At 26.9% G+C, this 23,344-nt stretch overlaps 2 protein-coding genes across 10 annotated transcripts in view; one reads left to right on the top strand and one right to left on the bottom strand.

Moving 5' to 3' along the window:
* LOC112687089 (gamma-aminobutyric acid type B receptor subunit 2) overlaps positions 1–23,344 on the bottom strand; it is a 466,487-nt gene that overhangs the window by 398,451 nt on the left and 44,692 nt on the right. The gene's annotated exons all lie outside the window — the stretch shown is intronic.
* LOC112687091 (UDP-glucuronosyltransferase 2B9-like) overlaps positions 3,838–23,344 on the top strand; it is a 48,002-nt gene continuing 28,495 nt past the window's right edge. For 2 of the 7 annotated variants that reach the window (XM_025559634.1, XM_025559641.1), the window contains exons 1-2: positions 4,085–4,169; positions 11,217–11,740. In XM_025559634.1, coding sequence (XP_025415419.1) covers positions 11,282–11,740 — 459 coding nt within the window. In that variant the 5' untranslated portion in view covers positions 4,085–4,169; positions 11,217–11,281. Of the gene's footprint in view, positions 4,170–10,944; positions 11,109–11,216; positions 11,741–23,344 lie in introns of those variants that run through there. The other 5 variants (XM_025559638.1, XM_025559639.1, XM_025559637.1 and 2 more) reach the window with 5 other exon arrangements.

Consider the following 23,344-nt stretch of genomic DNA (forward strand, 5'->3'; position numbering starts at 1 on the left):
GAGATTGGAGGCAGAAGAGTGAGTTAGTAGCGATAAGGAACTTGTTGGGTTGTAAGGTAGATATGAGTTGGAGCGATTCAATAATGGTAAAGTATTCTGCAGTATAAGAAGAAGCTGTTGGAGGTAAGTTGTTAGTGAACGAGATACATAGCTCTGGAATGAAAAAAGAGTATCCGGCGGAAATTGGAGAAACCGATCCATCGGTGTAGATAAGGATGAACAGTGGCAACGTATTGTGAATGAAGTCTTGAAAAAGACCATTGACTATATTAGAGGAAGAGGTTTTAAGAAAGTGATAATTGATTTTAGGGTAGAACAGTAGGGATGGGAAGTTGGCTTCATATAACGGTAATTTATTAACTCTAAGAATGTAGTTATGAGAAGCTATAAGGGAATGTGCTACAGAGAAGAGAACTAGAACTGATTTGCTTACATAGCACCACGCAAAATATACATCTGTAAAAATGTTATTAACATTAGAATGATTATTGGACAAATCTTTGAAGAGAAACTTTCCAGCAAGCCATTTGCATCTAAGATTAAGTGGTTAGCAGACCGCTTCGACTTCAATGGTGGGTGATAAAGTTGATTTTAAGGCACCGAGAATGGAACTGATACAAGAGGTTTGAAGTTGGTTAAGTTTACAGCGGTGAGAATAAGCATATGACCCTGAAAAAAAACACCCATAATCTAGTTTGGATCTAATGACTGACTTATAAATGGTTAATAATGAGGAAGGGTGAAAACCCGACCAAGTGTTTGTTACAGATCTGAGAAAATTAGACCACCGGGCGCAGAATTTGGTGAGATCGTTAATGTGAGGCGACCATCTAAGCTTGGAATCAAGGTTTAAACCTAAATATGTGTGATTCGTAACTACAGGAATAATAATATCATTGATGATTATGTCGGGGCAGTAATCAAAGCGGCGCATAGTAAAAATAGTTGCTTTGCATTTGTTGTGTACGATAGAGATGAAGGAGGATGTCAGGGCTTCATTAAGTAATTCTAAGGCATTATTCATGGATGTTACAGCCATGCCAATATATCTATCATGAGTGAACATAACAATATCGTCAGCATAAACAAGACAGTTATGACCTAAAGCATTAAGATGTTCAATAATTAGACACATGTACAAGTTAAACAAGATGGGGCTCAAAAAACTTCCTTGAGGAAGGACCGTTGAAGTGGAGCATACAATAGTAGATCCGAAAGAGGAGAAAAAATGTAGTTGCCTATTGGCAAAAACAGCATGGGTCAGTAGCTAGGGCTGAAGGACAAATGGATAAGGAGTGATTGCTATCACCACAATGGCTACATCTTTGGCTGCTCCGACAGAATTTTGAGGTGTAGCCAAAACGCAAGCAGTTATTACATTGTAATGGCGAGTGAATGCTTAGAGACACATCGAAAAACATATTGAAGATTGAAAGATTTGAGGGAATTTTTGGTGACAGAAATTTAAATTCAACTATGCGAGTAGGAGTGGATATTTCGCCTCTAACAGTCGATATCCATTTAAATGCGATAACAGGGACACAGCAATTTAATCCTTCTCTAAACTCCTCTTCTGGCAAACGTGTATCCAGTTTTATAATTCCATGAGAATAAATTAATGATTATGTTTCATTTTCTCTGGCCGATTTAGAAAATATACGACCATACGTAATCATTTAAAAACAATTGCATAAAACTTTATGCGTTTATAACATTAATTTATTCATAATATAAAAGAGCGTATACTTGATGAATATTATAACGCAGCGGATACACATATAATACATGACATTTTGCAATGAAAATACATACACAAAAGTTAGGTTAGGTTATATTTTTACCGAGCAACCAATGGCGTGTTTAGCGGAAAGACACGACCACCTCAAGCAGCATATTTTAAAGGGCGTCAAATTTTATTTGAAATATATTAATTGAAAAGAATTTTAGAATCTACTTTTTATTACATTTAATAAGTTTTTCATGTCCAGCTTTAAACCTAAAAAAAAATTGACTATGATGCTAGGTTTTGAAAATGTATTGTTTGGTAACAATATAATGAATATAAATAGATGATTATAATAGCAATGAATTTATCAATCAAAATAATAATGAACAATATTATATTAATTAATTGGAAATACAAAGAATTGCGTCATTTATTTTTATGAAGACGGTATGCACGAATTGACTATATCTTTGAAATTGCAACATGCTTTGTACTTCAGTGGTATATGCTACGTATTTAACATTATTTGCACCAAATTTATTCAAATTTTCAATTGGTCTAGATTGATTAGTATAATTGATTCGTCTAATTTTTAGGTTAACTTTTGGTATCTCTTATCTCATTAATAACAATAATTTATTTTTAATTTATTGTAATAATTTGTTAAAATTAATTAACAGATCTATCATTGATTATCAGTAGTAAAAATAAATATATTTATACATATATACATATATAAGGATAAAGAAAATGTTGACCCAAGGTGGTTTGTAAAATATTTAAATACGCCACTGCCAGTTGTAGCAATACTTATGCGTACCATAATCGAAAGTTTTCATGAGAAATATTATGCCATCGATAATAATACAACAACAACGAAAGACCGGTATGAAGTTGAGATTAATTTTCTAATTACTTCTACGCGACGGCTAAATAAATACGTACAGCGTTATACGACTGCTCTCTCATGAAGAGGCGAACAAAACCGTTAAACAATTCGTTTAAACCGTGTTCGAAAGCAATAAATACGCCGACTGCAAATGCCGTTAAGAAGATATAGGATTACGGGTGAGTGAAAGTGTTTGTATATATATATATAAAAGAATGAGGGACAAATTGAATTTTCATAAATAATATATTTCTATTAAAACGGTGTCGTAAAAATTAATTAAAAACAGAGAGAGAGAGAGAGAGAGATGTTGTGTGTACATGATAGGTTCGTATACTACGAGTGTAAGTCGTGTATAAAAATCACGTCTGGGTCCAATAAAAATTTAAGGGCACCGGTGCACTGTACCAGCGTGTATGTGAAGTGGTTTAAAATTTAATACTATATCCCCAAATAACTATGGCTCAATATATCACTCCCAACTCGACGAACAAGGAAACTTTTATTTTTCTGTAAATTAGAATATTATAATAGATTTTCTATTGTGTAAACTATAAAACCTACAACAAAGTTAATAAGAAATTCAAAAATAAGTAACTTTATAGAGTTATATTTAGGTAAGCCTACTTAAAGGGTTCTTATAAAACATATTCATTTTAATGAAAATTAATTACGTTAAATAATTATATTATTTACACTACCGTCATATTTCATAATATGCTTTATTTTTACGTATTATTTTTAATTATATTTTTTTAATCATAAGTTAAGTATATTTCTATAGACAACTCCAAACGCTTCGATAATGTTTAGCAATTATAATATTTGGAGTTTACACACCTTACTATCATCGTATGATACAAACTAATCGATTTCAACGAGGATTTCAGAAGAATTGATAAAACGCCGCCGGCCGGTTTTATGGATTACAATTTAATACGCACACGAAAACATGTTAAGTATGTTCGACAATATTGAGCATAATATTATACTTAAACGTCAAGAGAAATAGACTGGCAAAGATAAGTATATATTTAAACAATTTTCCATACTAAAAAATTAATATAATTTTCCTAAATGCAAACGCTTTTTTGTGCAGATAGTATTCACTAATTTCTTGGATAATTAATGTTGTTTTTTCGATTATTTATATTTTTTAGTTCAACAAAACGATCGTGAAAGCGCGTATACTCGATGACGATCTAACGTTTCAATTAAATTTATTCGTTGACAATGATCGTCCAAGGCGAACGAGTATATTATTACAACGGTGATGACGCGACTTATACACGTGGATTCAGTGTACGCAGTAATATATTTTTGCTCGTAATAAACAATCGCCGGCCGTGCCCGTTTATTCGCACTCTCCATGAAGCATTCGGTCTAGGTAATAAACAAAAATACGTGATACCCGGTACGATACACAAATCCGTTTTAACGTTTCCATTTTACTTAAACTTCTCATTATTTTTTTTTATAAATTTATTGGACGTTGTTTCTGTGAGGTCTAATACATACGGTGACTGTGGCGGTGGTGGCGGCAAATTCAATAAGGTACATTTTCTTCTCATATATAACATTCTATCGTTAGGTATTAACATTAGTATTAAATCCTTCATCACCATCATCCATTCGCTACATTTTAACATCAAAGCCAATGCACATAGCCGGCAATTGGATCTCATTTAGATGAATATTATATTTAGATAAATGTTGAATAACTATTCTCGATGATGTCCCCGGACAGGCGTGAATGTAGGGGAATAGGGGCTCAACCCTCCCAAATATCAGAAAAAATATTATAAAAAAATGACCAGATATACTAATTTAATAATTATTTAAAGTTTCTCATGACGCATACAAATAAAACACATTAATATATATATTTAACAATGAGTAGTAATAAAGCATGCTATTTATTAATAATTAATATTTCACACATTTTTTAAACTACCTCCCCGACATTTTTTTCTGCGTTCGCAAATGTCCCTGAACAATCACAGCAGCCTCTCTCACCGTCACGGATTTGTTATTTTTCATTTTCTATATGAAATCCCTGTATTTTATCGACAGCCAAATCTCATACCCGTATAATTTATCGTCACTCACGGTAGGAGGACCCTGCAATATTTTGTTTAAAAAAAATTACGTCCGCTTCGTCGTATATTTATATATATATATATATATGTATATATATAACCTCAACTAATATTTTATCGGGATCACATGACGAAAATTTGGTGCCGTAGTCTAAACTCTATACTGTTTGTTCTGTATCCCCAACATCACTGAAGCAATTGGCGAATATTTTGGTAGAAGAATAGGACAAAATTCCGTTGGAATCTGTTCAGTTCCTTGACGAATCCATTTCGCGATGGATTGAAACTGTTGGCAAAACGGTGGCCTAACACCTTATTAATAAAAAAAATAAATAAATTGCGTACATGCCAGGTGTTCATATTATTATTTACACCTCCTGGACGTGACGGGAAATCCGAACAATGATAGGTTGTCGTGACGAAGACGCACAAATGGCCCGGGGTTCACGCTCGCGTGCAACGGAAGAACAAAATGGGATTCGCACGCGAGTGGCACAAGAAGGGGCCGTTGATGGCACATAAGATCGGCTGTACACGTTTGGGATATGTGTTCGTCGTGGGTAGAACATGATTCCGTACGTTTTTTCTTTTTGGCAACACGGTTGCGTACATTTGTAGACGGGTAACAAAAAGGTGGGTAAGAAAAATAAATAAACTCGATTGCATATGAAATTTTATGCAACATTGTCAAAGTTACTAATTTCACTGTATTATATCTAATAAATACATATACTATGAGTTCTATAATAGTTCATAAAAAAAATTAATAATAAAATTATAAATAAAATGAGGATAGCTAAATAAAATAAAAGTAATTAATACATAAATAAGATCCACAGTTTTTATTTTAACGAAATTATTGTTAATAAATTATTTGAAAATGACTAAATTTGGATTAATTGACATTTATAACCTACTACTTTTACTGAAACTCAAAAAATACAGCATAATATAACGCAAAACCCTTATTTGAACGGTTCAATCTATTCCCAACAAACAGTTAAAATATTAACCCTACACAATTAATATATAAAAAAATAAGTGAAATGTAAGTAATTAAACATACTGATATAATAATAAAAACAAAAAATAATAAGATAAAAAAAATGAAACGCAATTACTGTAAATAATAATCAAAAATGATCAAGAAGAGTCAAAGCCTTAAACATACAACATGACAATTAAACTATCGAAAAAAGAAATAAAATAATATAATGTAAATGTATAGAAATAATATCGTAGGAAATTGTAGTGCATTTATATCACATATAAGCCAATTAAAATAGAATTTCATATATGATAGTAAAGATAATAGTTTATGAATAAGTTAAAATTATAAATATGATATCATAACAATCTAATGTACATATTTAATAAAAAATATATAGATTTGATTAGATTAGACAATCACGTAATTTTTAAAACTTTCAGTACATAAAATAAAATAAATATACTATAAATAGTATACAACCACGCAACAAAAACAAAAACATAACAGACCTCTTTTTTTATGCCGATCTATTCTAATTAAATATTAAAATATCCTTCTCGAAACTAAAATACACAATTAAATCCTTTCACTCGAACTCATCTGGACGTATGGAATGTAACTATGGGGCTCATATAAAAATTAAAATAAACAGAAAATATAAATATTCCAAAATAAAATACTAAGGTTAGCTTAACCCCTTCGTATATGTTAAACCATACACTACATACAGATCTATACATCGCCAAAATAACAAAAACGGCCAAAATGCATTAAGTATGTAAAATTTAGAAACCGGTTTAAGAACCACAACGATCCTCATGTTCAAAATATTTTAACTAATTTTATCCCCAGTTACCCTATCAGATTTAAGCAACAATAGCTCCCGAGATCTATTCATATCTAAAATTGTAAATACCATTAAACCTAAAGCAATGTTCCATCACTCTTCCAATAATTTCTTCCTCAAAGCATAAAATCAACTAAATAATAGTTAATAAATAATTATCACTTATGCTTATTATACCACACTTAATGTATTTATTTAAAATATTCAAAATTAATAACCAAAAACTAAGAAGTTTTTTTTAATATTAAATAGTCTTGATTTAACTTTCATACGATTATTCTCTAATGGCTTACTTTTTTAAATTGTATTAATGTTTAAAAAATATTTCCTCCCACACACAAATATTGTTTTATTCTAACACATTAGTATCATTATTATTTGTATTAAAATTTAAGTAATTTAGTTTAAGATTCAAAGATTTTTAATTTTAATTCTAAAATAATTCGGTTTCTCCATGTATTTATAATTCGTATAGTATATATAATAAAAAGATTAAATCTAAATAACCTAAATCATTAATATGTATTAGTACTTAGTAAAGAAAACAAATAATAGTAAAAAAAAAACATTATGCTGATATCGTGCAACGCTAAATGTGTTATTTATAATAACATCACGTCTTCTTATAATTACAATTACATTTGTTAGTTTTGTAAATACAATTTTATAAATAAAAATAAAAATATTTCACCAATTGCAGTGTAATAATTTTTATTTATTTTTGTAGGAATTATACGTTTTAGGGTTTGAAATATGTGAACAGAAATTTTGATAGGGATGTGCAATATCTTTTTAAATCCTAAAACGATTTACTGTCATGTAATCTGAAAACTATTTCTCAGACAAGTTTTCGTAATTTATATATTTTTTAAAGTTTTTTACTTTGAATAAAGCAAGATTTTCGAGATATTCTCATAAACAAATGGCAACTGCACAACTACTATCCTATGAATGAGCATTTCGTAATAATCGATTGACCGTTTTAAGACATCAAATATTGGTAGCAATTTTACTTATCGTAAAAGTTTTTAAAAAATATACGCTCTTAAATAGTTCAACCCAGTAGCAAATGAAACACTAATATTTGAAAGTACAAAAATTGATATTATTTTCAAACTTTGATACAAACGTTTTCATTTTATCGACCTATTCAAGTGGTTTAAAATATTATTTCATATACATATAAAATATCCTTTTAAAAAAAAATTGCTCCACTGATGGTTTGATTTGTGGTTTTCATGAGCCAATATTTAGAATCTAAAAATATATTTCCTTGAATTGCTTTTAGAAAAAAAACTTAATAAATATCAAGATAAAACGGCAAGCATATAAAATTATATTTTTGAAAACATATTGTGCAGTGTTTGAATTAAAATCAATTACTGTGGTATTTCGAAATTACATAAATCGATTGATAAAATATGTGCAGCGAGTAAAAAGTTTTTTAAAAAGTGTTTACTTATTTAGTCCTCGCCTTAGTTCTAATTAATTGATAGAATATCTGGTTGAAAATTGCTATTGACCACCATAATTGATACTAATTAAAACTATTAATATTTTAATATATTTTTTTTTATATAATCGAAATATAAAAACATTTTATTGCATAAGAATAATATCAAAATTTCAAACAAATTTTTCATTTTTTAAGTTTTTTAAGAACCAGAATCAGAACAGTTAAATTCATCAAAATTCCAGTACCTGGTTAAAACGTGGACATTAAATCATTGTACGTGTGCGTATACGTAAACGGTTTTAACCGTCTTTAATTCGTTTGATTATTCAACCATCATTTTTATTAAATGTAATGAACTGTTTATTTACTTATTGGTTACAGAATTGGACACCTAATAGATTCAACTTGTTTTTTCATAGTCTGTAAACAAAATAATTGACTACATGTTGTTAACTGTTTCAATTAGAGACAATTTAATTATATATGAACGCGTGATTAGATTGCAATACTCTTATAATTATAAGCGTGCACCGACCTGTATTTCATGCGATGCCTAGAATATTTTTGAGTCCTATCTTAACAAAATGTGTAGATCTATTTAATAAAATATGATGTATAAATAATTAAATAAACATAACTTTAATTTTCTATTTAATATTGTGGTAAATTGGTTCCAATTAATATGTTTTATTTCAATTTCGTATACTTTTCTCAGATAGCTTCAATTATTTATGATTTATACTATTGTAGTAATTGTTATATTATCATAATTGGTTTTTGTACGAAAATTTAGTTTTATTTTTTCTATTATGAAACATTAATAATGTTTTACTAAATACTTAAGAATAGATTAAATTTCATTTAAGCAACAACATTTAAAATATGGGTCCCTTACTTCAAGACTTAAATTGCAGGGCCCCGTTTACAAAATGTTGTGAGGAGGGGTGACCGGGAATATACAGAACTCTCCATGAGCATGATTATGCTTATAATACATAATATAGACATAAATATATTTAATCAAATCACATATAATATATAATTGATAATCATTTTTAAACAAATTGAACACTCGAACGATTTATTTAAACAACTTTATAGATTCGTACACCTGATATTGGATATATGTTTTGAAATTATAACCGCTCACGTAAATATATAAGTGCTACATTATACCATCGTATCGGTTTAGCATAAAAGCAGTGTTCATCAAAAAAAAATAACAACGAATAAACCGTTTTGTAATTCAATGAAAATTGCTTTAGATTAGCTGAATATTCAAGAAGATAAATAAAAGAGAAAATAGTCAAGAAGTCCATGATTGGTTTGCATTGCGGTGACTTCACAGTGTTTTTGTAAATCACGCGTTAACGATTTAAAAACGCCTTATAGTCAGGGTTATGAATCAACATAAGCGTATAATCGTCAAAATTATGCATTTTACATCGAGTTATCTAGTTATCACTCGAGGAGATTATGTAGATATTTAACAATACGATTTTCTATGGTATAATTGCTTCATTAATATTAAAGTGTATACTAAACCTATAGTAACAGTGTTTTTCACAGTGTTCAAAAGTGTCATTATTAATTTTGATTTCTATTAAACATAAAATTATCAATCATAAAAATGGAAAATATAAAAGACATTTTGTATAAAAAATTTAATTAACTTTTAATGAAAAAAAGTAAAGATAATTGTTTCTATTTAAGTCTCAAAAAATACTATAAATATATGAATAAAGTTATTGTGCTAGAGAAAAAAAAATTCTTAATAAACCACCATTAATTAAATAAATTTAATTTAACTCAAAAATCTAAATTTATATATTATTAAATTATCCTTTTGTATTTCTTATTAATTATTAATTGTACATAATAGTAATAATTACTATACAATTATTATATAATTTTTATTCGTATATTAATATTCATCAAATAACTAGTGTAAGTGTCAAAAATCACTAATAAATGTTATTCACAATATGAGTTATTTATAAAAATAGGTACAACATTCACCAAAATGATTGGTAAATGGTCCACAACCATCGGTGATTGTCAACACTCACAGCTAAGCCGTTATACTTAACTTTAACCTGAACATATTTATATACTATATTCTGTTTATTGTGTTTTATTATGTGATAAAAGTCAAAAATGTATTCTTTTGTAGTCAGTAAATTATTACAAATTAATAAACATAAAACGGCAGGCATATGAAAAAAACTTAAGTCAAAATTTATAATTTTGGATATAACATTTTTCTTTGGATATGAGAAAATAGTGAAAATTGTATAAATATTAATATATTCAAATCTGGATTTTCAATCAAATAAATACACTAGGATAAGGAATAAAAAATTAATTTGTATTTTAATTTTGTATACAATTTTTTTAGTTTATCGGGGTTTTGAGTTATTAAGGTTTTAGGAATATAATTCGACTTAAAGAGATTTTAAAATGTATTATATTTTTTAACTATACATATGATCAAAACATGAATATTTATAAATATTATTTTAAAATTATTATTAATAAATGAAACAAAAAATGTGTACAGTATTGCAACTTTACAATTGACAATTTGTTATCTTATTTTGATTGACAGTATAATTTGAACACTGAATGTTATTTATTTATATGTTTTCTATCTAGTAATCGAGGTTTTAGCATGAGAACAGCATTTTTTTATTATCAAGGTTTTCGACTAATCGACGTTCCATTATAATAATAATTAAGTTATGTAGAATACAAGTTATTGAAATTTAAATTGTAAACTATTATTAAATTGTTATCGTAAAATACATTTGATAAAATGTGTTTATATTCTTAAAGTAAGAATAATGTTTTGTACAAATATTATTACTATATATTACATGACTAAATCGTTATACGTATAATACGATTACTAAATATGTAAACATACATCGGTATCAACAATAATTATAATTGTTGAGCAGTTTTACATTACCCGCGCTCTAATGATGTCGTTAATAGTACCTTGACCGAATTAACGTAGGAGTAAAACGTATGTTATTAATATCCATGATAAGTTAAAATATAATATTACTCTTTTTACCTTCGTCTAGTGAATCGTATGGTAAATTACATTCTAGCACATATATCTTGATAATTATTAATATTAATTCATATTTTTTAACAACACTGAACTCATTAATATATTCATTTTAAACGTTTTCCTCTTCAGTTCAATTTTCGCAAATATTGTCTCGATAACCGATCGGAGTGTGTCGTCTAAATGCAAACAACCCGATGATGGGAGGACGGTGGATCGCTGTTATTACCACTACCGTCTTACTATACACGGCACGGGACCGGGGTCATGTGACTGCGACCGGTTACAACATACTGGCGATTTTCCCATTCAGCGGAAAAAGTCATTTTTACATGTTTCGCGCAATATCGCAAGCGCTGGTGGCTCGTGGACACGATGTTACCGTGGTCAGCCATTTTCCCGAAACCTTATCGTCGCCGAAGCAGCAACAGCGACGAGATAGTGCGACGAACGGGTCTTACACCGATTACAGTCTGGCTGGTTCGGTACCGGTGTACGAGAACTTCACCACTGACGAGCTAATAGGCAACGGGTATTTGGAAGAGTTCCTGATCATCCTGCAAGACGGCGTGGACAACTGTGAGGGAGTCATGTCATCGGGGCGACTAGACGAGCTGGTACGGAACCGCGTGAGGTTCGATCTCGTCCTGGTCGAAGTGAGTCTCTTGCCGCATTTTGTGCGATTATATTACTAACCATACAAACATTTTTTTGATTTAAATATTATATAGTTAATATATTCTTTAAATGCGCCAGCGTATGTTAGTCTTCAAATATATTGGTGATAAATAATCGACACTCAAAAAGTTTACCCTGGTGCATCTTACGACTAGAAAATCCTGTGTACAGAATTTCAATTTGTATGTTTGTCCATACTTTTAGATTTTTAAGCTATTTAAGGGTGTATTTTAGTATTTTAAACATTTTCAAGTAATATTCTAAATATCTTTATAATTTATTACTAAAATATTTCACATGTTATTTGTCTTAAAATAGTTCAATAAAAATATTACTTTTAGTTCCTATTCACAAATAATTATCTAATACAAAATGATATACTTTATGATTAATACATTTTAAACGATCGAGCTAATCATTTTTGTACTTAATGAATATAACATGCAAATAACAACATTATTGATGTTATCAAAACTAAATAGACTATTTAAATTAAATTTGCTTTTTTAGTACATATTATTTTAACAATCAGTAGAACAAATCATGTACTGTTTATATTTTGAATGCAGAAAAAAATATATTATTATCGTATGTAAAGTATAAAATCAATATCTTATTTTATGGAAGACTGGTCATATAACTATAATATAGTATAATACTGTTATGGACATTTATAGATGTAGGTCCTTATTACGGTTCTTACTACATAGGAGGGACCACATATATCATAAATAATAAAAATCAGGAAATGATTATAAATAATATAATATTCGTATGAATAGAAAGGAATTATTAATTAAAATCAGAAGGTAACACAAACACATATTATATATGAACTGTATGGCTACATTCCAAAGTGTAATATTAAAAAAAGCAATTAAAAAGAAGCACGACAATATATAGGAAAAGTGCGAATAGTAATATTAACGAGGTCACTAAAGTAATAAATCATATCCTTATAATAATCAAGAACAACTTTTACATAGTGCGGCACGATTGATTCCCACAAAACCTGAGTATATAAGGGCCCCTTATAAGGGGGTTGACTATCAGACCAATATTCAGATGTGTTTTAATCCAAGCTTAGCAAGCACCTTCACGCTTGATAGATTAATGATTTATTGTACTTAGAAATAATTTCAGTTGATAAATGTTTTTGGACTTAGAATAATTTGTCAATAAATATTAAATATTCAAAGTCTAGTAATTATTAAATAAACCTATCCTTTAACATCCACTCTTTAATGGTTAAACTGACGGCACGCAACAATACAATAATTCTAAAATATAATATTTTATATACCATTATTTGAATCATAAGATGAGTAACAATAAATGCACGGAATATGTTAGGTAACTTTTTCAATCCTAGTTCATCAAATTTTAAAACCCAAGTTTAGTTCAAAATATCATTGAAAACATTAAAATACAATTAATTTTAATTTTTTTATCAATTTTTTTATAAAAAAAAAAAAATGTAACCTTTTGCATAATTTTAAATATTATATGCTACCTATTAATAGGTTAATAATTTTCACTTAATAGGGGAATACAATATTCAATATACATCCGTAACTTTATCCGCAACCGCAATCGCTTATAAAATAAAATAACCTCGGTTCATGATATTTAATTTAAATTGTATTAAATATTTAAATACTTGTTGAAATTTAAAGGGGAGTTGAACCCCCCGCTTTTGGTACGTCCCTGTATGATTTGATGATACTGATTTAAACCGATTCATTGTGTGGGAAACAAATAAACATAATACGAAATAAGTAATAAAACATAAACGTGTCTCCCATTGTTATAGTGATATAAATATGCTTAAGAGTAAAAATACAGGTTTAAAAGTTTTATTTTGGTGACATAGTTATTTTCGAGGTAAATTACTGCTGTGGAATTTAAGTATCATGTAGTCATTATATTATCAATATAGGTTTAATAATTTATACTTTTAAGTTTTGAAACCAAATTTAGCAAGTGTACATTAAATATACATGCAGTATAAACACAATAGTATGTATGTTAAAAAAAAATAGAAAAATGTACAAACAAATCAACGATTATTTGAATTATTAAATTATTTAAAGCGAAAAAAAAAATTAATTTCCATTCCTTTGACAAATGAAGGTCAATAATTTTAATAATTTGCTGAATATTTTATAGACGAACAAATTAAAACAAAAACTTCAACTTTTCACATTATACATATAATAATTTAATACTTCATTAGAACTATCTAGAGATTTTTCTCGGCTTGAAAAATAAATTAAATTTGTTTAATTATAAGAATCTTATTTTAAACGCAGAACAAATGAAAAAATATATTGAAATTATAAACACATTCAATATTTATTAATTGCTGATATTTTAGATTTTTTTTTTTTATATTTTTAATAAAATCGATAACAATATATAATTTATTATACCATCTGTGTTCAAATTCACTAAATTATTAAACAAAACACGGGAATCAATAGCAAAAAAAATTAATTATATAAAAACAATAACAACTATGTAATTAAAAACTTCGTAAAGTCGAATTTAATTAGTGGCACGGCATAGTACTGTGTGTTTTTATTTTTCGATTTTGTAACTTTATGACATCATATAATTTACATAGTTTATTGCATGAACTGTATATCGTTATGGATTTAATCAAAAAATTATTTTCCAAATAACACTAAAATTATTTATATTTTAAAATATTTTACAAAAAATACTTTTAGCAAAATGTTTAGAAAAATAAGTACCATTATTTATTTAATAGAGACATCTTTCAATATAAGCCGTGTTTTTATTTTTATTTTTATTACAAGATTTCAATACACATACTTATGGAAACAAATTACTGCTCTAGTTGTTGCTTGAAATTATATTGTTTGTACCATAAATAAAACAGTAGTTTAAAATAGAGTTCAAGTAAAATTTTGAGAATAATTTATAATTAAAATAACATCCTTAATTCGAATATAAAATTGCCAATCGCCAAAAATAAATAAATAAATAATACCAATGCGTAAGAATTTTATCATTAACTCAAGTATATCGTACTTGTTATGATCCCAAGAAAAATTGAAATGTCATATAGGTACGCATCTTTATATACTATCGTTATAGTTATTATTTTGTAGTACACTATTATACGTTTAAAAGGTTCATCATAAATTTTAATCAATTCACTATGCAGTAAGAATGTAGGATTATGATACATTCCCAGTAAATATTTTGAGGTAAAAGTAAGCTTTTCGCGGCAACTAAAAAGTTTTGCTAACGAACAAGGAAAATCAACAAAAATATTATTTATTATTTATTTATTATAATGTGTTATTAATTTTTGATAAAAAGTCTTAAGGGTGATGTTAATATTCAAGAAAAAAGTAGAAAGTAGGTATTAAAAGTTATGACGTTAGTTTCCATAATATATAATTATAATTTTATGTAGGTAATTACATTAGATTTGAATTAATACTAATCAAGAATAAATAATTCTAAAACTTTTCCAAATAAAACTGTGGGGAAGAAATTACTCACGAAATAGATGTTTTCTTTTTTTAAAAAAAAGGTTATTTAGATATTTAATAATATGATAAAAATAACCTGAAAAAAATTAAATTGATTATGGAAAGAAAATATTGCTACTATTCAATAAAATTAAGGTAAACATAAAATTACTGAGTGAACATGTGGTATGCATAAAACATATTGATTTTGGACGCACGTAAACACAATAGTATAAATGACGATAATAATAATAATATCATAAATGTATGGCGTGTAAAAAAAAACCGATAAATTTAAATTAAAACTGTGTCCACGAAACACGCATGACCACACCTACATAAACACGAAATGAAACAGAAAGAAATATTGTCTTGTTACAATACTTTTCAAAAAAAATTCTTGAGACTCATTTGTAGATGTCAATATAAACAATTGTTCGAAATACAAAAAATCTTACCAAATCACCTATGAACTACATATATTTTATTGATAAGAAGTATCTGGGTAAAATTACAAAAGTATCTGAGTCATATTCAAAAAAATATATTTTCATTAATTTTTACCTTGGTAATATTTTTACCAAGACATTATTCCAGACATTGGAATAAGCTACAAGAATATAATATGTTGAGATACGAAAACACTGAAAATTCAACACTTTTAACGAAATATATTAAACTTATACATTCCCATGTTTTTCTTTATATTACCAATATTAACATTAAGAAATATCATTTGATTGATATATAACTACGAGAGTACTATAAATTTCCAAACATTTTTTAAATTGTATTCGAGCACAAAAATGTATAAAAATAAATATCGGTGATTAATATAATACCAAAAATATATCATTCATTTTTATTAGATTATTTTTCAATCAATTTGAAGTTGTTTTTCATGAATTTAATCATCAAACAAAAATTTCACAAAACTGAACTACCATCAAAATACTTCCACATTATTAGCATGATAAATTCATATTTACGGTGCTATTCGAAACGTAATATAATTTTTTATTTTATAACATGCGCATGTGTGTATGTTTTTTTTTTCACGTATGTATAAGTGTTGATATCGTAATAATAACAATGTCGTTTGAGTACAACACTCAAAAACCACTACATGAACACGGGCACACACTCGTCGTCAGTGATAATAACACGATGTATACTCTCATATAATATTTCTTGTCGAATTAAAGGAAAAGAAACATATTTATCCATCCACTTCCATCCCTGTGAAAGTGTGTGTAAAAGTCATCACAAACAAATGAGGTTCATGCATAAACATCTCTAGTTTGTATACGACTTCTCTTTGGTGACAGAAGGGGTTGGAAATATTATCATGACAAAACAGAACACCTACGTTACCGGCAGTGTCGACAATGGTGTCGGAGCAAACGAGTTTATATTTACACAGTTTCCTAACTTAAAATGAGAGTAATAATTAAACGTGTTCTATGATACTTCAACTTAAGTCTTAGTAACACGTATTAAACTGTGCTAGTTATAAATTATATTATTTTATTTTATTAATTACATATCTTATTTATGTATTATAAATATATATAATATTAAATATGAATTGTAATTATATACATAATAATAATGTTAAATTACAGATAGTTCTTGTTTTCATGGAATTATTAAGTTTTACTGCCTAACTTCATAACTTAATATTTACATAAATACGGTATATCTTTGAAAGGACAATACAAAATTTCATTTTCATTTCAAGTTAATTGTTTTACAAAAAAAAAATTCAGTGTGACTATAATTTGATCTTTCTATCATGTATATAACGGCTCCTCTTCCTATACAATGTATTTAATTTTTACTGCAGTAATACTCCATAAAAATAATAGATTAATATCAATAATAGGTAAAGTTAAATTTCCACACTGTTATACATAATATACAATTTTTTTACGAATTAAAACATGAATTTAATACTTGAATATTTCTAAATATTTAAGCTAAAAATTTGGGATTCTTAATAATAGTAAAAATTATTTTTGAACACATTACAAAAATTAGTGAATGGGTGTGAGATATTTAAAATAATTGTGCGTAACTGAAAACATAATTCATATACACTTATCATACAACCAATGTCCACTGCACACAGATTAGATAATTAATATTAACGTAATATAGAAGTTTCATACAATACAAGACCCTGTTGGATACTGGACTGAAGTGTACATTATTTAGCATTTAATATGTATCCATATAAAAGCTTTTCTCGCATTTGAAAACAATCACCGAGAAGAGGTTGGTGTTATGTATGTAAAAGTACTCGGAGTATTTTATCTTCGTAAAATGGTAGTACAAAAGTCTTGAAATACTATATTCAGTAAGTACTAGTTTCATTTAAATTTAGAATTTATAAAAACACAGTTAAAATTAAAAAATTAATTAATTAAACTTCGAAATTCCTAAAAAGTAGATTTATTGATATTTCTCACTGAATAAAAATTAAATTTGACCCAGCCAAATTTTTTTTCAGTTATTTCTTGATATGAAGAATAACCACATACATAAAATGTTTAAGCTCTAGTTAATTAATAAACAGTTATTAATTCCATCGAAATATACAAAAGATTTTCCAAGTGAAATTATGCACATATCTAATAGCAATTTGAATTTAAATAACACATTATATATATATGTATAATTGTTGCATACTACTTGCGTCCGAGATTATTTTCAGTAGGTAATTTGCGTCCCACCAAAAAAGGTTCAAAAAAGATCATAGCCTATTTGCGTCCAATAGTACCTTTTGAGACAACCAAGTTGCGTCCCAACACAAATAAATCATAAACATAGCGTAAAATAAGTATTACAAGTAATTAATTACATTTTAAGTTTTTCAAAGCATTAAGTTTTATAAACACGCCTTGGAAATTGTTTGGCGACAACCGAACATTGTCATAGTACGTAATTAATATTATCACACTGAAACTCTATAATAGCTAATAATATTAATTTATCAATAGTCACAGATATTATCCCATAAATACAATTTACGAGTACACATCCATGATTATTGTAACACATAATATTTATGGACGCATCTCGATCATGACTATTATAGCAGATAAGAAGAATAATATGGCCGAGTTGCGTCCCCAAGACGGGACGCAAGTTACTTGTTGAATTTACTACCTAAAAAATATACCTTTTTGGGGGACACAATTAGTATGCAACCTATATAATTATACATCAGTACTTTTTCTCCTTGACAAATAAGAAAAGATACTACGAACATCAAAAAATAATCTTTTAAAAAATACTATCATCTGTGTTCACTTTCTAATCAAAAAAGTTTCTACATGAAACTTTTTGGGTAAATTTACCATCTAAAAGTTGTTTGCATAAGAAGTTAAAAATAGCATTGTATAAACATTAAATTCCTTGATTCACACAGAATCTATAATATTAAAGAAGCTAGTTTACGGGTGTGAAGGTTCTTTTTAAACGAAAACTCGAGGAAGGAGATCCTCCACCTGGTTGGATAATTGGAATTAAAAAGCGGTGTTTTAGACCAAGACGGAAACATAATAAAACATAAACAGTTGATTTTTTTTTTAAAATCAGTAGTTGACCACCATTAAAATGATATTTTAAATATACAGACAAAAATTAAAAAATAAAATAGTAATAGTATGAGAAAATATTAAAATTACGACGAGATTAAAAGCAAAAAAGTGTAAAGTATGTTTTATATCTTTGTGAAAGCAAACTAAGTAATAATATTCACATGCAACACAGAACTTAATTTGCAAGTATAATGAAACATTACGAGTAAGATATATTAAAATTCATATATTTTATGATATTTTCATTTTTTCATTGGATTTCATAAAATATTTAATTTTGCGAATTACGAATTATTGATTTAACTTATTAAAAAATACTTATCCCGAGTTAATTTTTTTTATTTATAACTATTATTGTTTAAGTTATATAGTTGTTTTTTATGAATTAAAATACAGTTTAGCTCATAATATACATTAAATCTATAAAAGTACAATATAAATTATTATTTCATCAAAAACCTTACCTTACCTACAAAATTTGAGAGTATTCTTATTTAGTTAGGCTTTAACGTTAATACTTAATACCTTATGTCCTTTTAATAATTAATACCATATACATATTCTAGAAAAAATAAATCCATGTTTTATAAATAAAAAAATATAGTTATTACTAAGGAATAGCTAAATAAAATATAAATAAATAAACAAATAGTTTATATATAGAAATAAATACATAATTACTTAGGTAATATATTATAAAAGTAATTTTAATTTTATTATTATTAAAAAATTGTATAAACAAACTAAAGAAAAAATAAAACTTAACTCATCAAATAATGATGTTAAACATTGTAGTATGAAACATTAAAACATTATATCTAACAAATTCACTAAAATTCTAAACAATAATTCGAGTAATACAAAAATCACTTTAAAAAATAATTATTTATTTATTTAGCGAATAGTTTATGATTACATGCATTATACCAGTGATGGGAATAATTGAATAAAATAATCAAATCAATCAATTATCAAAATCATTGAATGATTTTAATAATCCATATAATACTACCAGACATATTTATCAAAAGCAAATTAATTGAATTATTTGAAAAAATTGAATGTTTAAGTCGACTGTCTATCAGTATTATATTATTAATTTTATTTTTAATCATTAGTATAATTTCCGGTATCGGTAATCGTCGCACTCATTGGTTTAATGCGTATAAATATTTTGATTGAAAATGCATTTCACTTTCACACTTATAATCATTCAATTATTCCCATCACTACATTATACTAAAAAAGGAATAATAATTTAATCAAATATAAATATAAATAATAGAACTAAAAACTTAAAAACAAAAAAATCCCCTTCTTTTGAAAATGCTGATATATATACACATAAACTTAAATGTAATTATAATATATTTTATAAATGTAATACAAATAGAAATTTTAAAATAACATACAAAGAATAAACTTTTAAGAAAAAAATTAAAAAGACTACCACTATTTAAAATTTTGCTAAACACGTTTATAAAAAAAAAAACCCGTAATAGGTACTCATATATATTTTGATATTAATACAGACTAAAAAATATTAAATACCAAAATTCAAAATTGAATTAAGTTTTAAAAGGATTACACATACACAAATAAATTTTAATACAATTTTAATAATATTTTAAACGTACAAACTGATTTTAAAAATAATATCTCATATCAATACAATTTAGATAATAAAAATTTACATCATACACTAAGGATAGAGACACCTTATATTTTTTTTTGCCGATATTAGCAACAAATATCTTGATAATGAGTTTAATGTATGTGTAAGTAAATGTTATTCCTCCTATAATTATTGGAACGGTTTGGCGCGCCAATATGACTACTCATAGATGTCATCTATTAAATAAGTTCTAAATTAAATCGTACAACTCGTTCAATTCGATACTCGTTTATGTTATTATTTTCATTATATTAATTATATTAACTAACAATAATAATAACGAATAAATGGTATATTTTGTTAATTTGTTATCGATGACGTTTTCATATCGGGGAAGAAATAAATACCAATAAAAAAAACTAGCAACACCGCTTATCAGGATAATGTTAACTACGCGTCGAAACCATGATGTTAAACGTGTTAAATGTTATGCATTACTTTCAGTAATATTACTTAGATTATGAAAAAGCTTTTGACGCTCCAGTGGTTATGGCGCATACGCCCCTCTCGTGCTCCCTAGGCACGGTCCTGTCTATGCAAGAAGTGCTAACCCTTACGAGAACTAATTAAAATATTTCATATATCACAATGTGTTAATAAAGATAGATGAATTATATTTTTTTCATTAATTCACATGGCCATAAACTGCATTTATTATTATTTTAAATATACAGGAATGGTTAAATAAAAAGTTAAGACAATTTATCATATTCATAATTTCATAAGTTTCATGATTTTTAATACATAATATATTTTTTTTAACTTTCATAAGAAATAATAAAAAAATAAAAACAATCACAATAAATGAAAATATTTCTTCGTAAATAAAAAATTAGAAATTAAATCTTGAAGCTTATAATATAAATCAGTAGAATCGTTAAAATATTCAGAAAAATAATCATTTTAAAATCACTACGTAGAAATTTAAAATAAGATGAAATTTATCAAATAATTTATACTTATCCGAAAAAATGTAATTTTAGATATGCAAGCTTTTGTAACTAAATCTAAATTGACTATCTTTATTTTCCACTGAAAATGAAATTGAGGTTCGTAATTCCTTTTTCAGTATCCTGAAACTTAACAATTTATATTATGTGCAATTAAATCAATTTGAGATGGATTCATAAAAAAAAAACAGAAATCTGTCAAAGCTGAGAGTTTGTAAGTTTTAATTAAATTATTTTGTATTATATATTTTTATTCAAAACTCTACATCAGCTTGATAAAATTTAAATTAAGTATTAACATATTTTTTCTAGGTAATTTCTTACAACGTATAAATACTTTATAACCTTAGTCAAAATAATGATACAATAACTATGCGAATATAAATATATTACATTAAACTACAATAATAAACTACAAAAAAAAAAAAAAATTGTGCGATTGTTTCACTAATAATATCACCCACAGTGTCGCGTTTGACTCATGATTAAGATTTTATAAAATCCAAATTTTTAGAAAATTATTCTACTTATGATTTTAAATTAAAAATATACGTTTCCGTGATTAAAAATTAAAAACCAATGTCATCAATACAACAAATCGATACGGAGGAAGCGTTGTTTTTAAACCGATAAACCTATCAGATATTACGTTTGAAAGAGTCACATACATTACGTATCGATGTTTTCTGATCGGTATGATTAAAAATTAATAGTTTCATACATTTACAGTAAAAAATTTAAAAAAAAAACTCTATAGTTAACCCTGTGCATACATAAATTAGGTTGACAAAAGCATTTCATTAAACATGTATAACATACATTATCGTTATAATTACGAGTTGTTATTAAATATATACGCGTATTTGTTTCCTACTACAGCAACTGAGGGAACTGGCGCGCCAGTTAGGTTAAATGGTGTGTACATTTTCAATGGCTTAAAATGAAAACGGCACAATCGGACAATGATATATACGTATTGTGGTCTATGGCAGTGTTTCTTAAACTTTTTTGTATTGTCACCTCTATAATTTAATGTAAAATTGTGTAATTCCATCTCATGGCCTATGAGATCCGAGGTTTAGAATATTTTTTAATATAAATTTTGTTAAAATAACATGTAATCATTCTTTTTAACTATTTAATTTTTGGACACAAATATTGAAATGTATCGTAATACATTTACGGTATATGATTTAAGATGCGCTGGTCTACATTATTTATCTACAAAACGAATATACTATCGTCGAGTTGGGAAACATTTTTTACAACAAATCTACGCAACAATCGATGCGTATGTTTTCCTCCGTTTGCATGCATATGTTAGCTGGTTTACATTAATACAACGAGTGTCATTTCAGCTCAAAAATAAAAAAATCCGTACATATCAAATAATAATAATATTACACTTCGTTGTATACAGTACAAAGTACAACGGCGATTACCAAAGTTTACATCACAGTGTCTTACAGGATCATCCACCACCACCGACTGTTATCTAGTTCAATCCATTATAATTTTTTTCTAGTTTTATTTATTTTTATCTAGAAAAAAAATATCATCAATTTTATCAATAGTGTCATGAGATATACTCACTTCAAAATGAGTGCCAAGAATCGAAAAAGTTTGGTAAACGCTAGGATACAGTTTGCGAACGCATGGTAACACATTATAGAGTGTACCCAAAGTTAGGCACGGCAAGGTGCGTTTTACATTGTAATATCTCAAGAGCATCGGTTTCAACGCAATCACTTTTCTCTCTCTTTCTCTATATATACATATTAGGATAAATCAACATATACATTTTTGTCATAATTACATGTTAAAATAGTGTGCCTACAATATATCT

This window comes from Sipha flava, unplaced genomic scaffold (genome assembly GCF_003268045.1).
Source record: "Sipha flava isolate LNK unplaced genomic scaffold, YSA_version1 330_pilon_pilon, whole genome shotgun sequence".
In the NCBI taxonomy this organism is placed as follows: domain Eukaryota; kingdom Metazoa; phylum Arthropoda; class Insecta; order Hemiptera; family Aphididae; genus Sipha; species Sipha flava.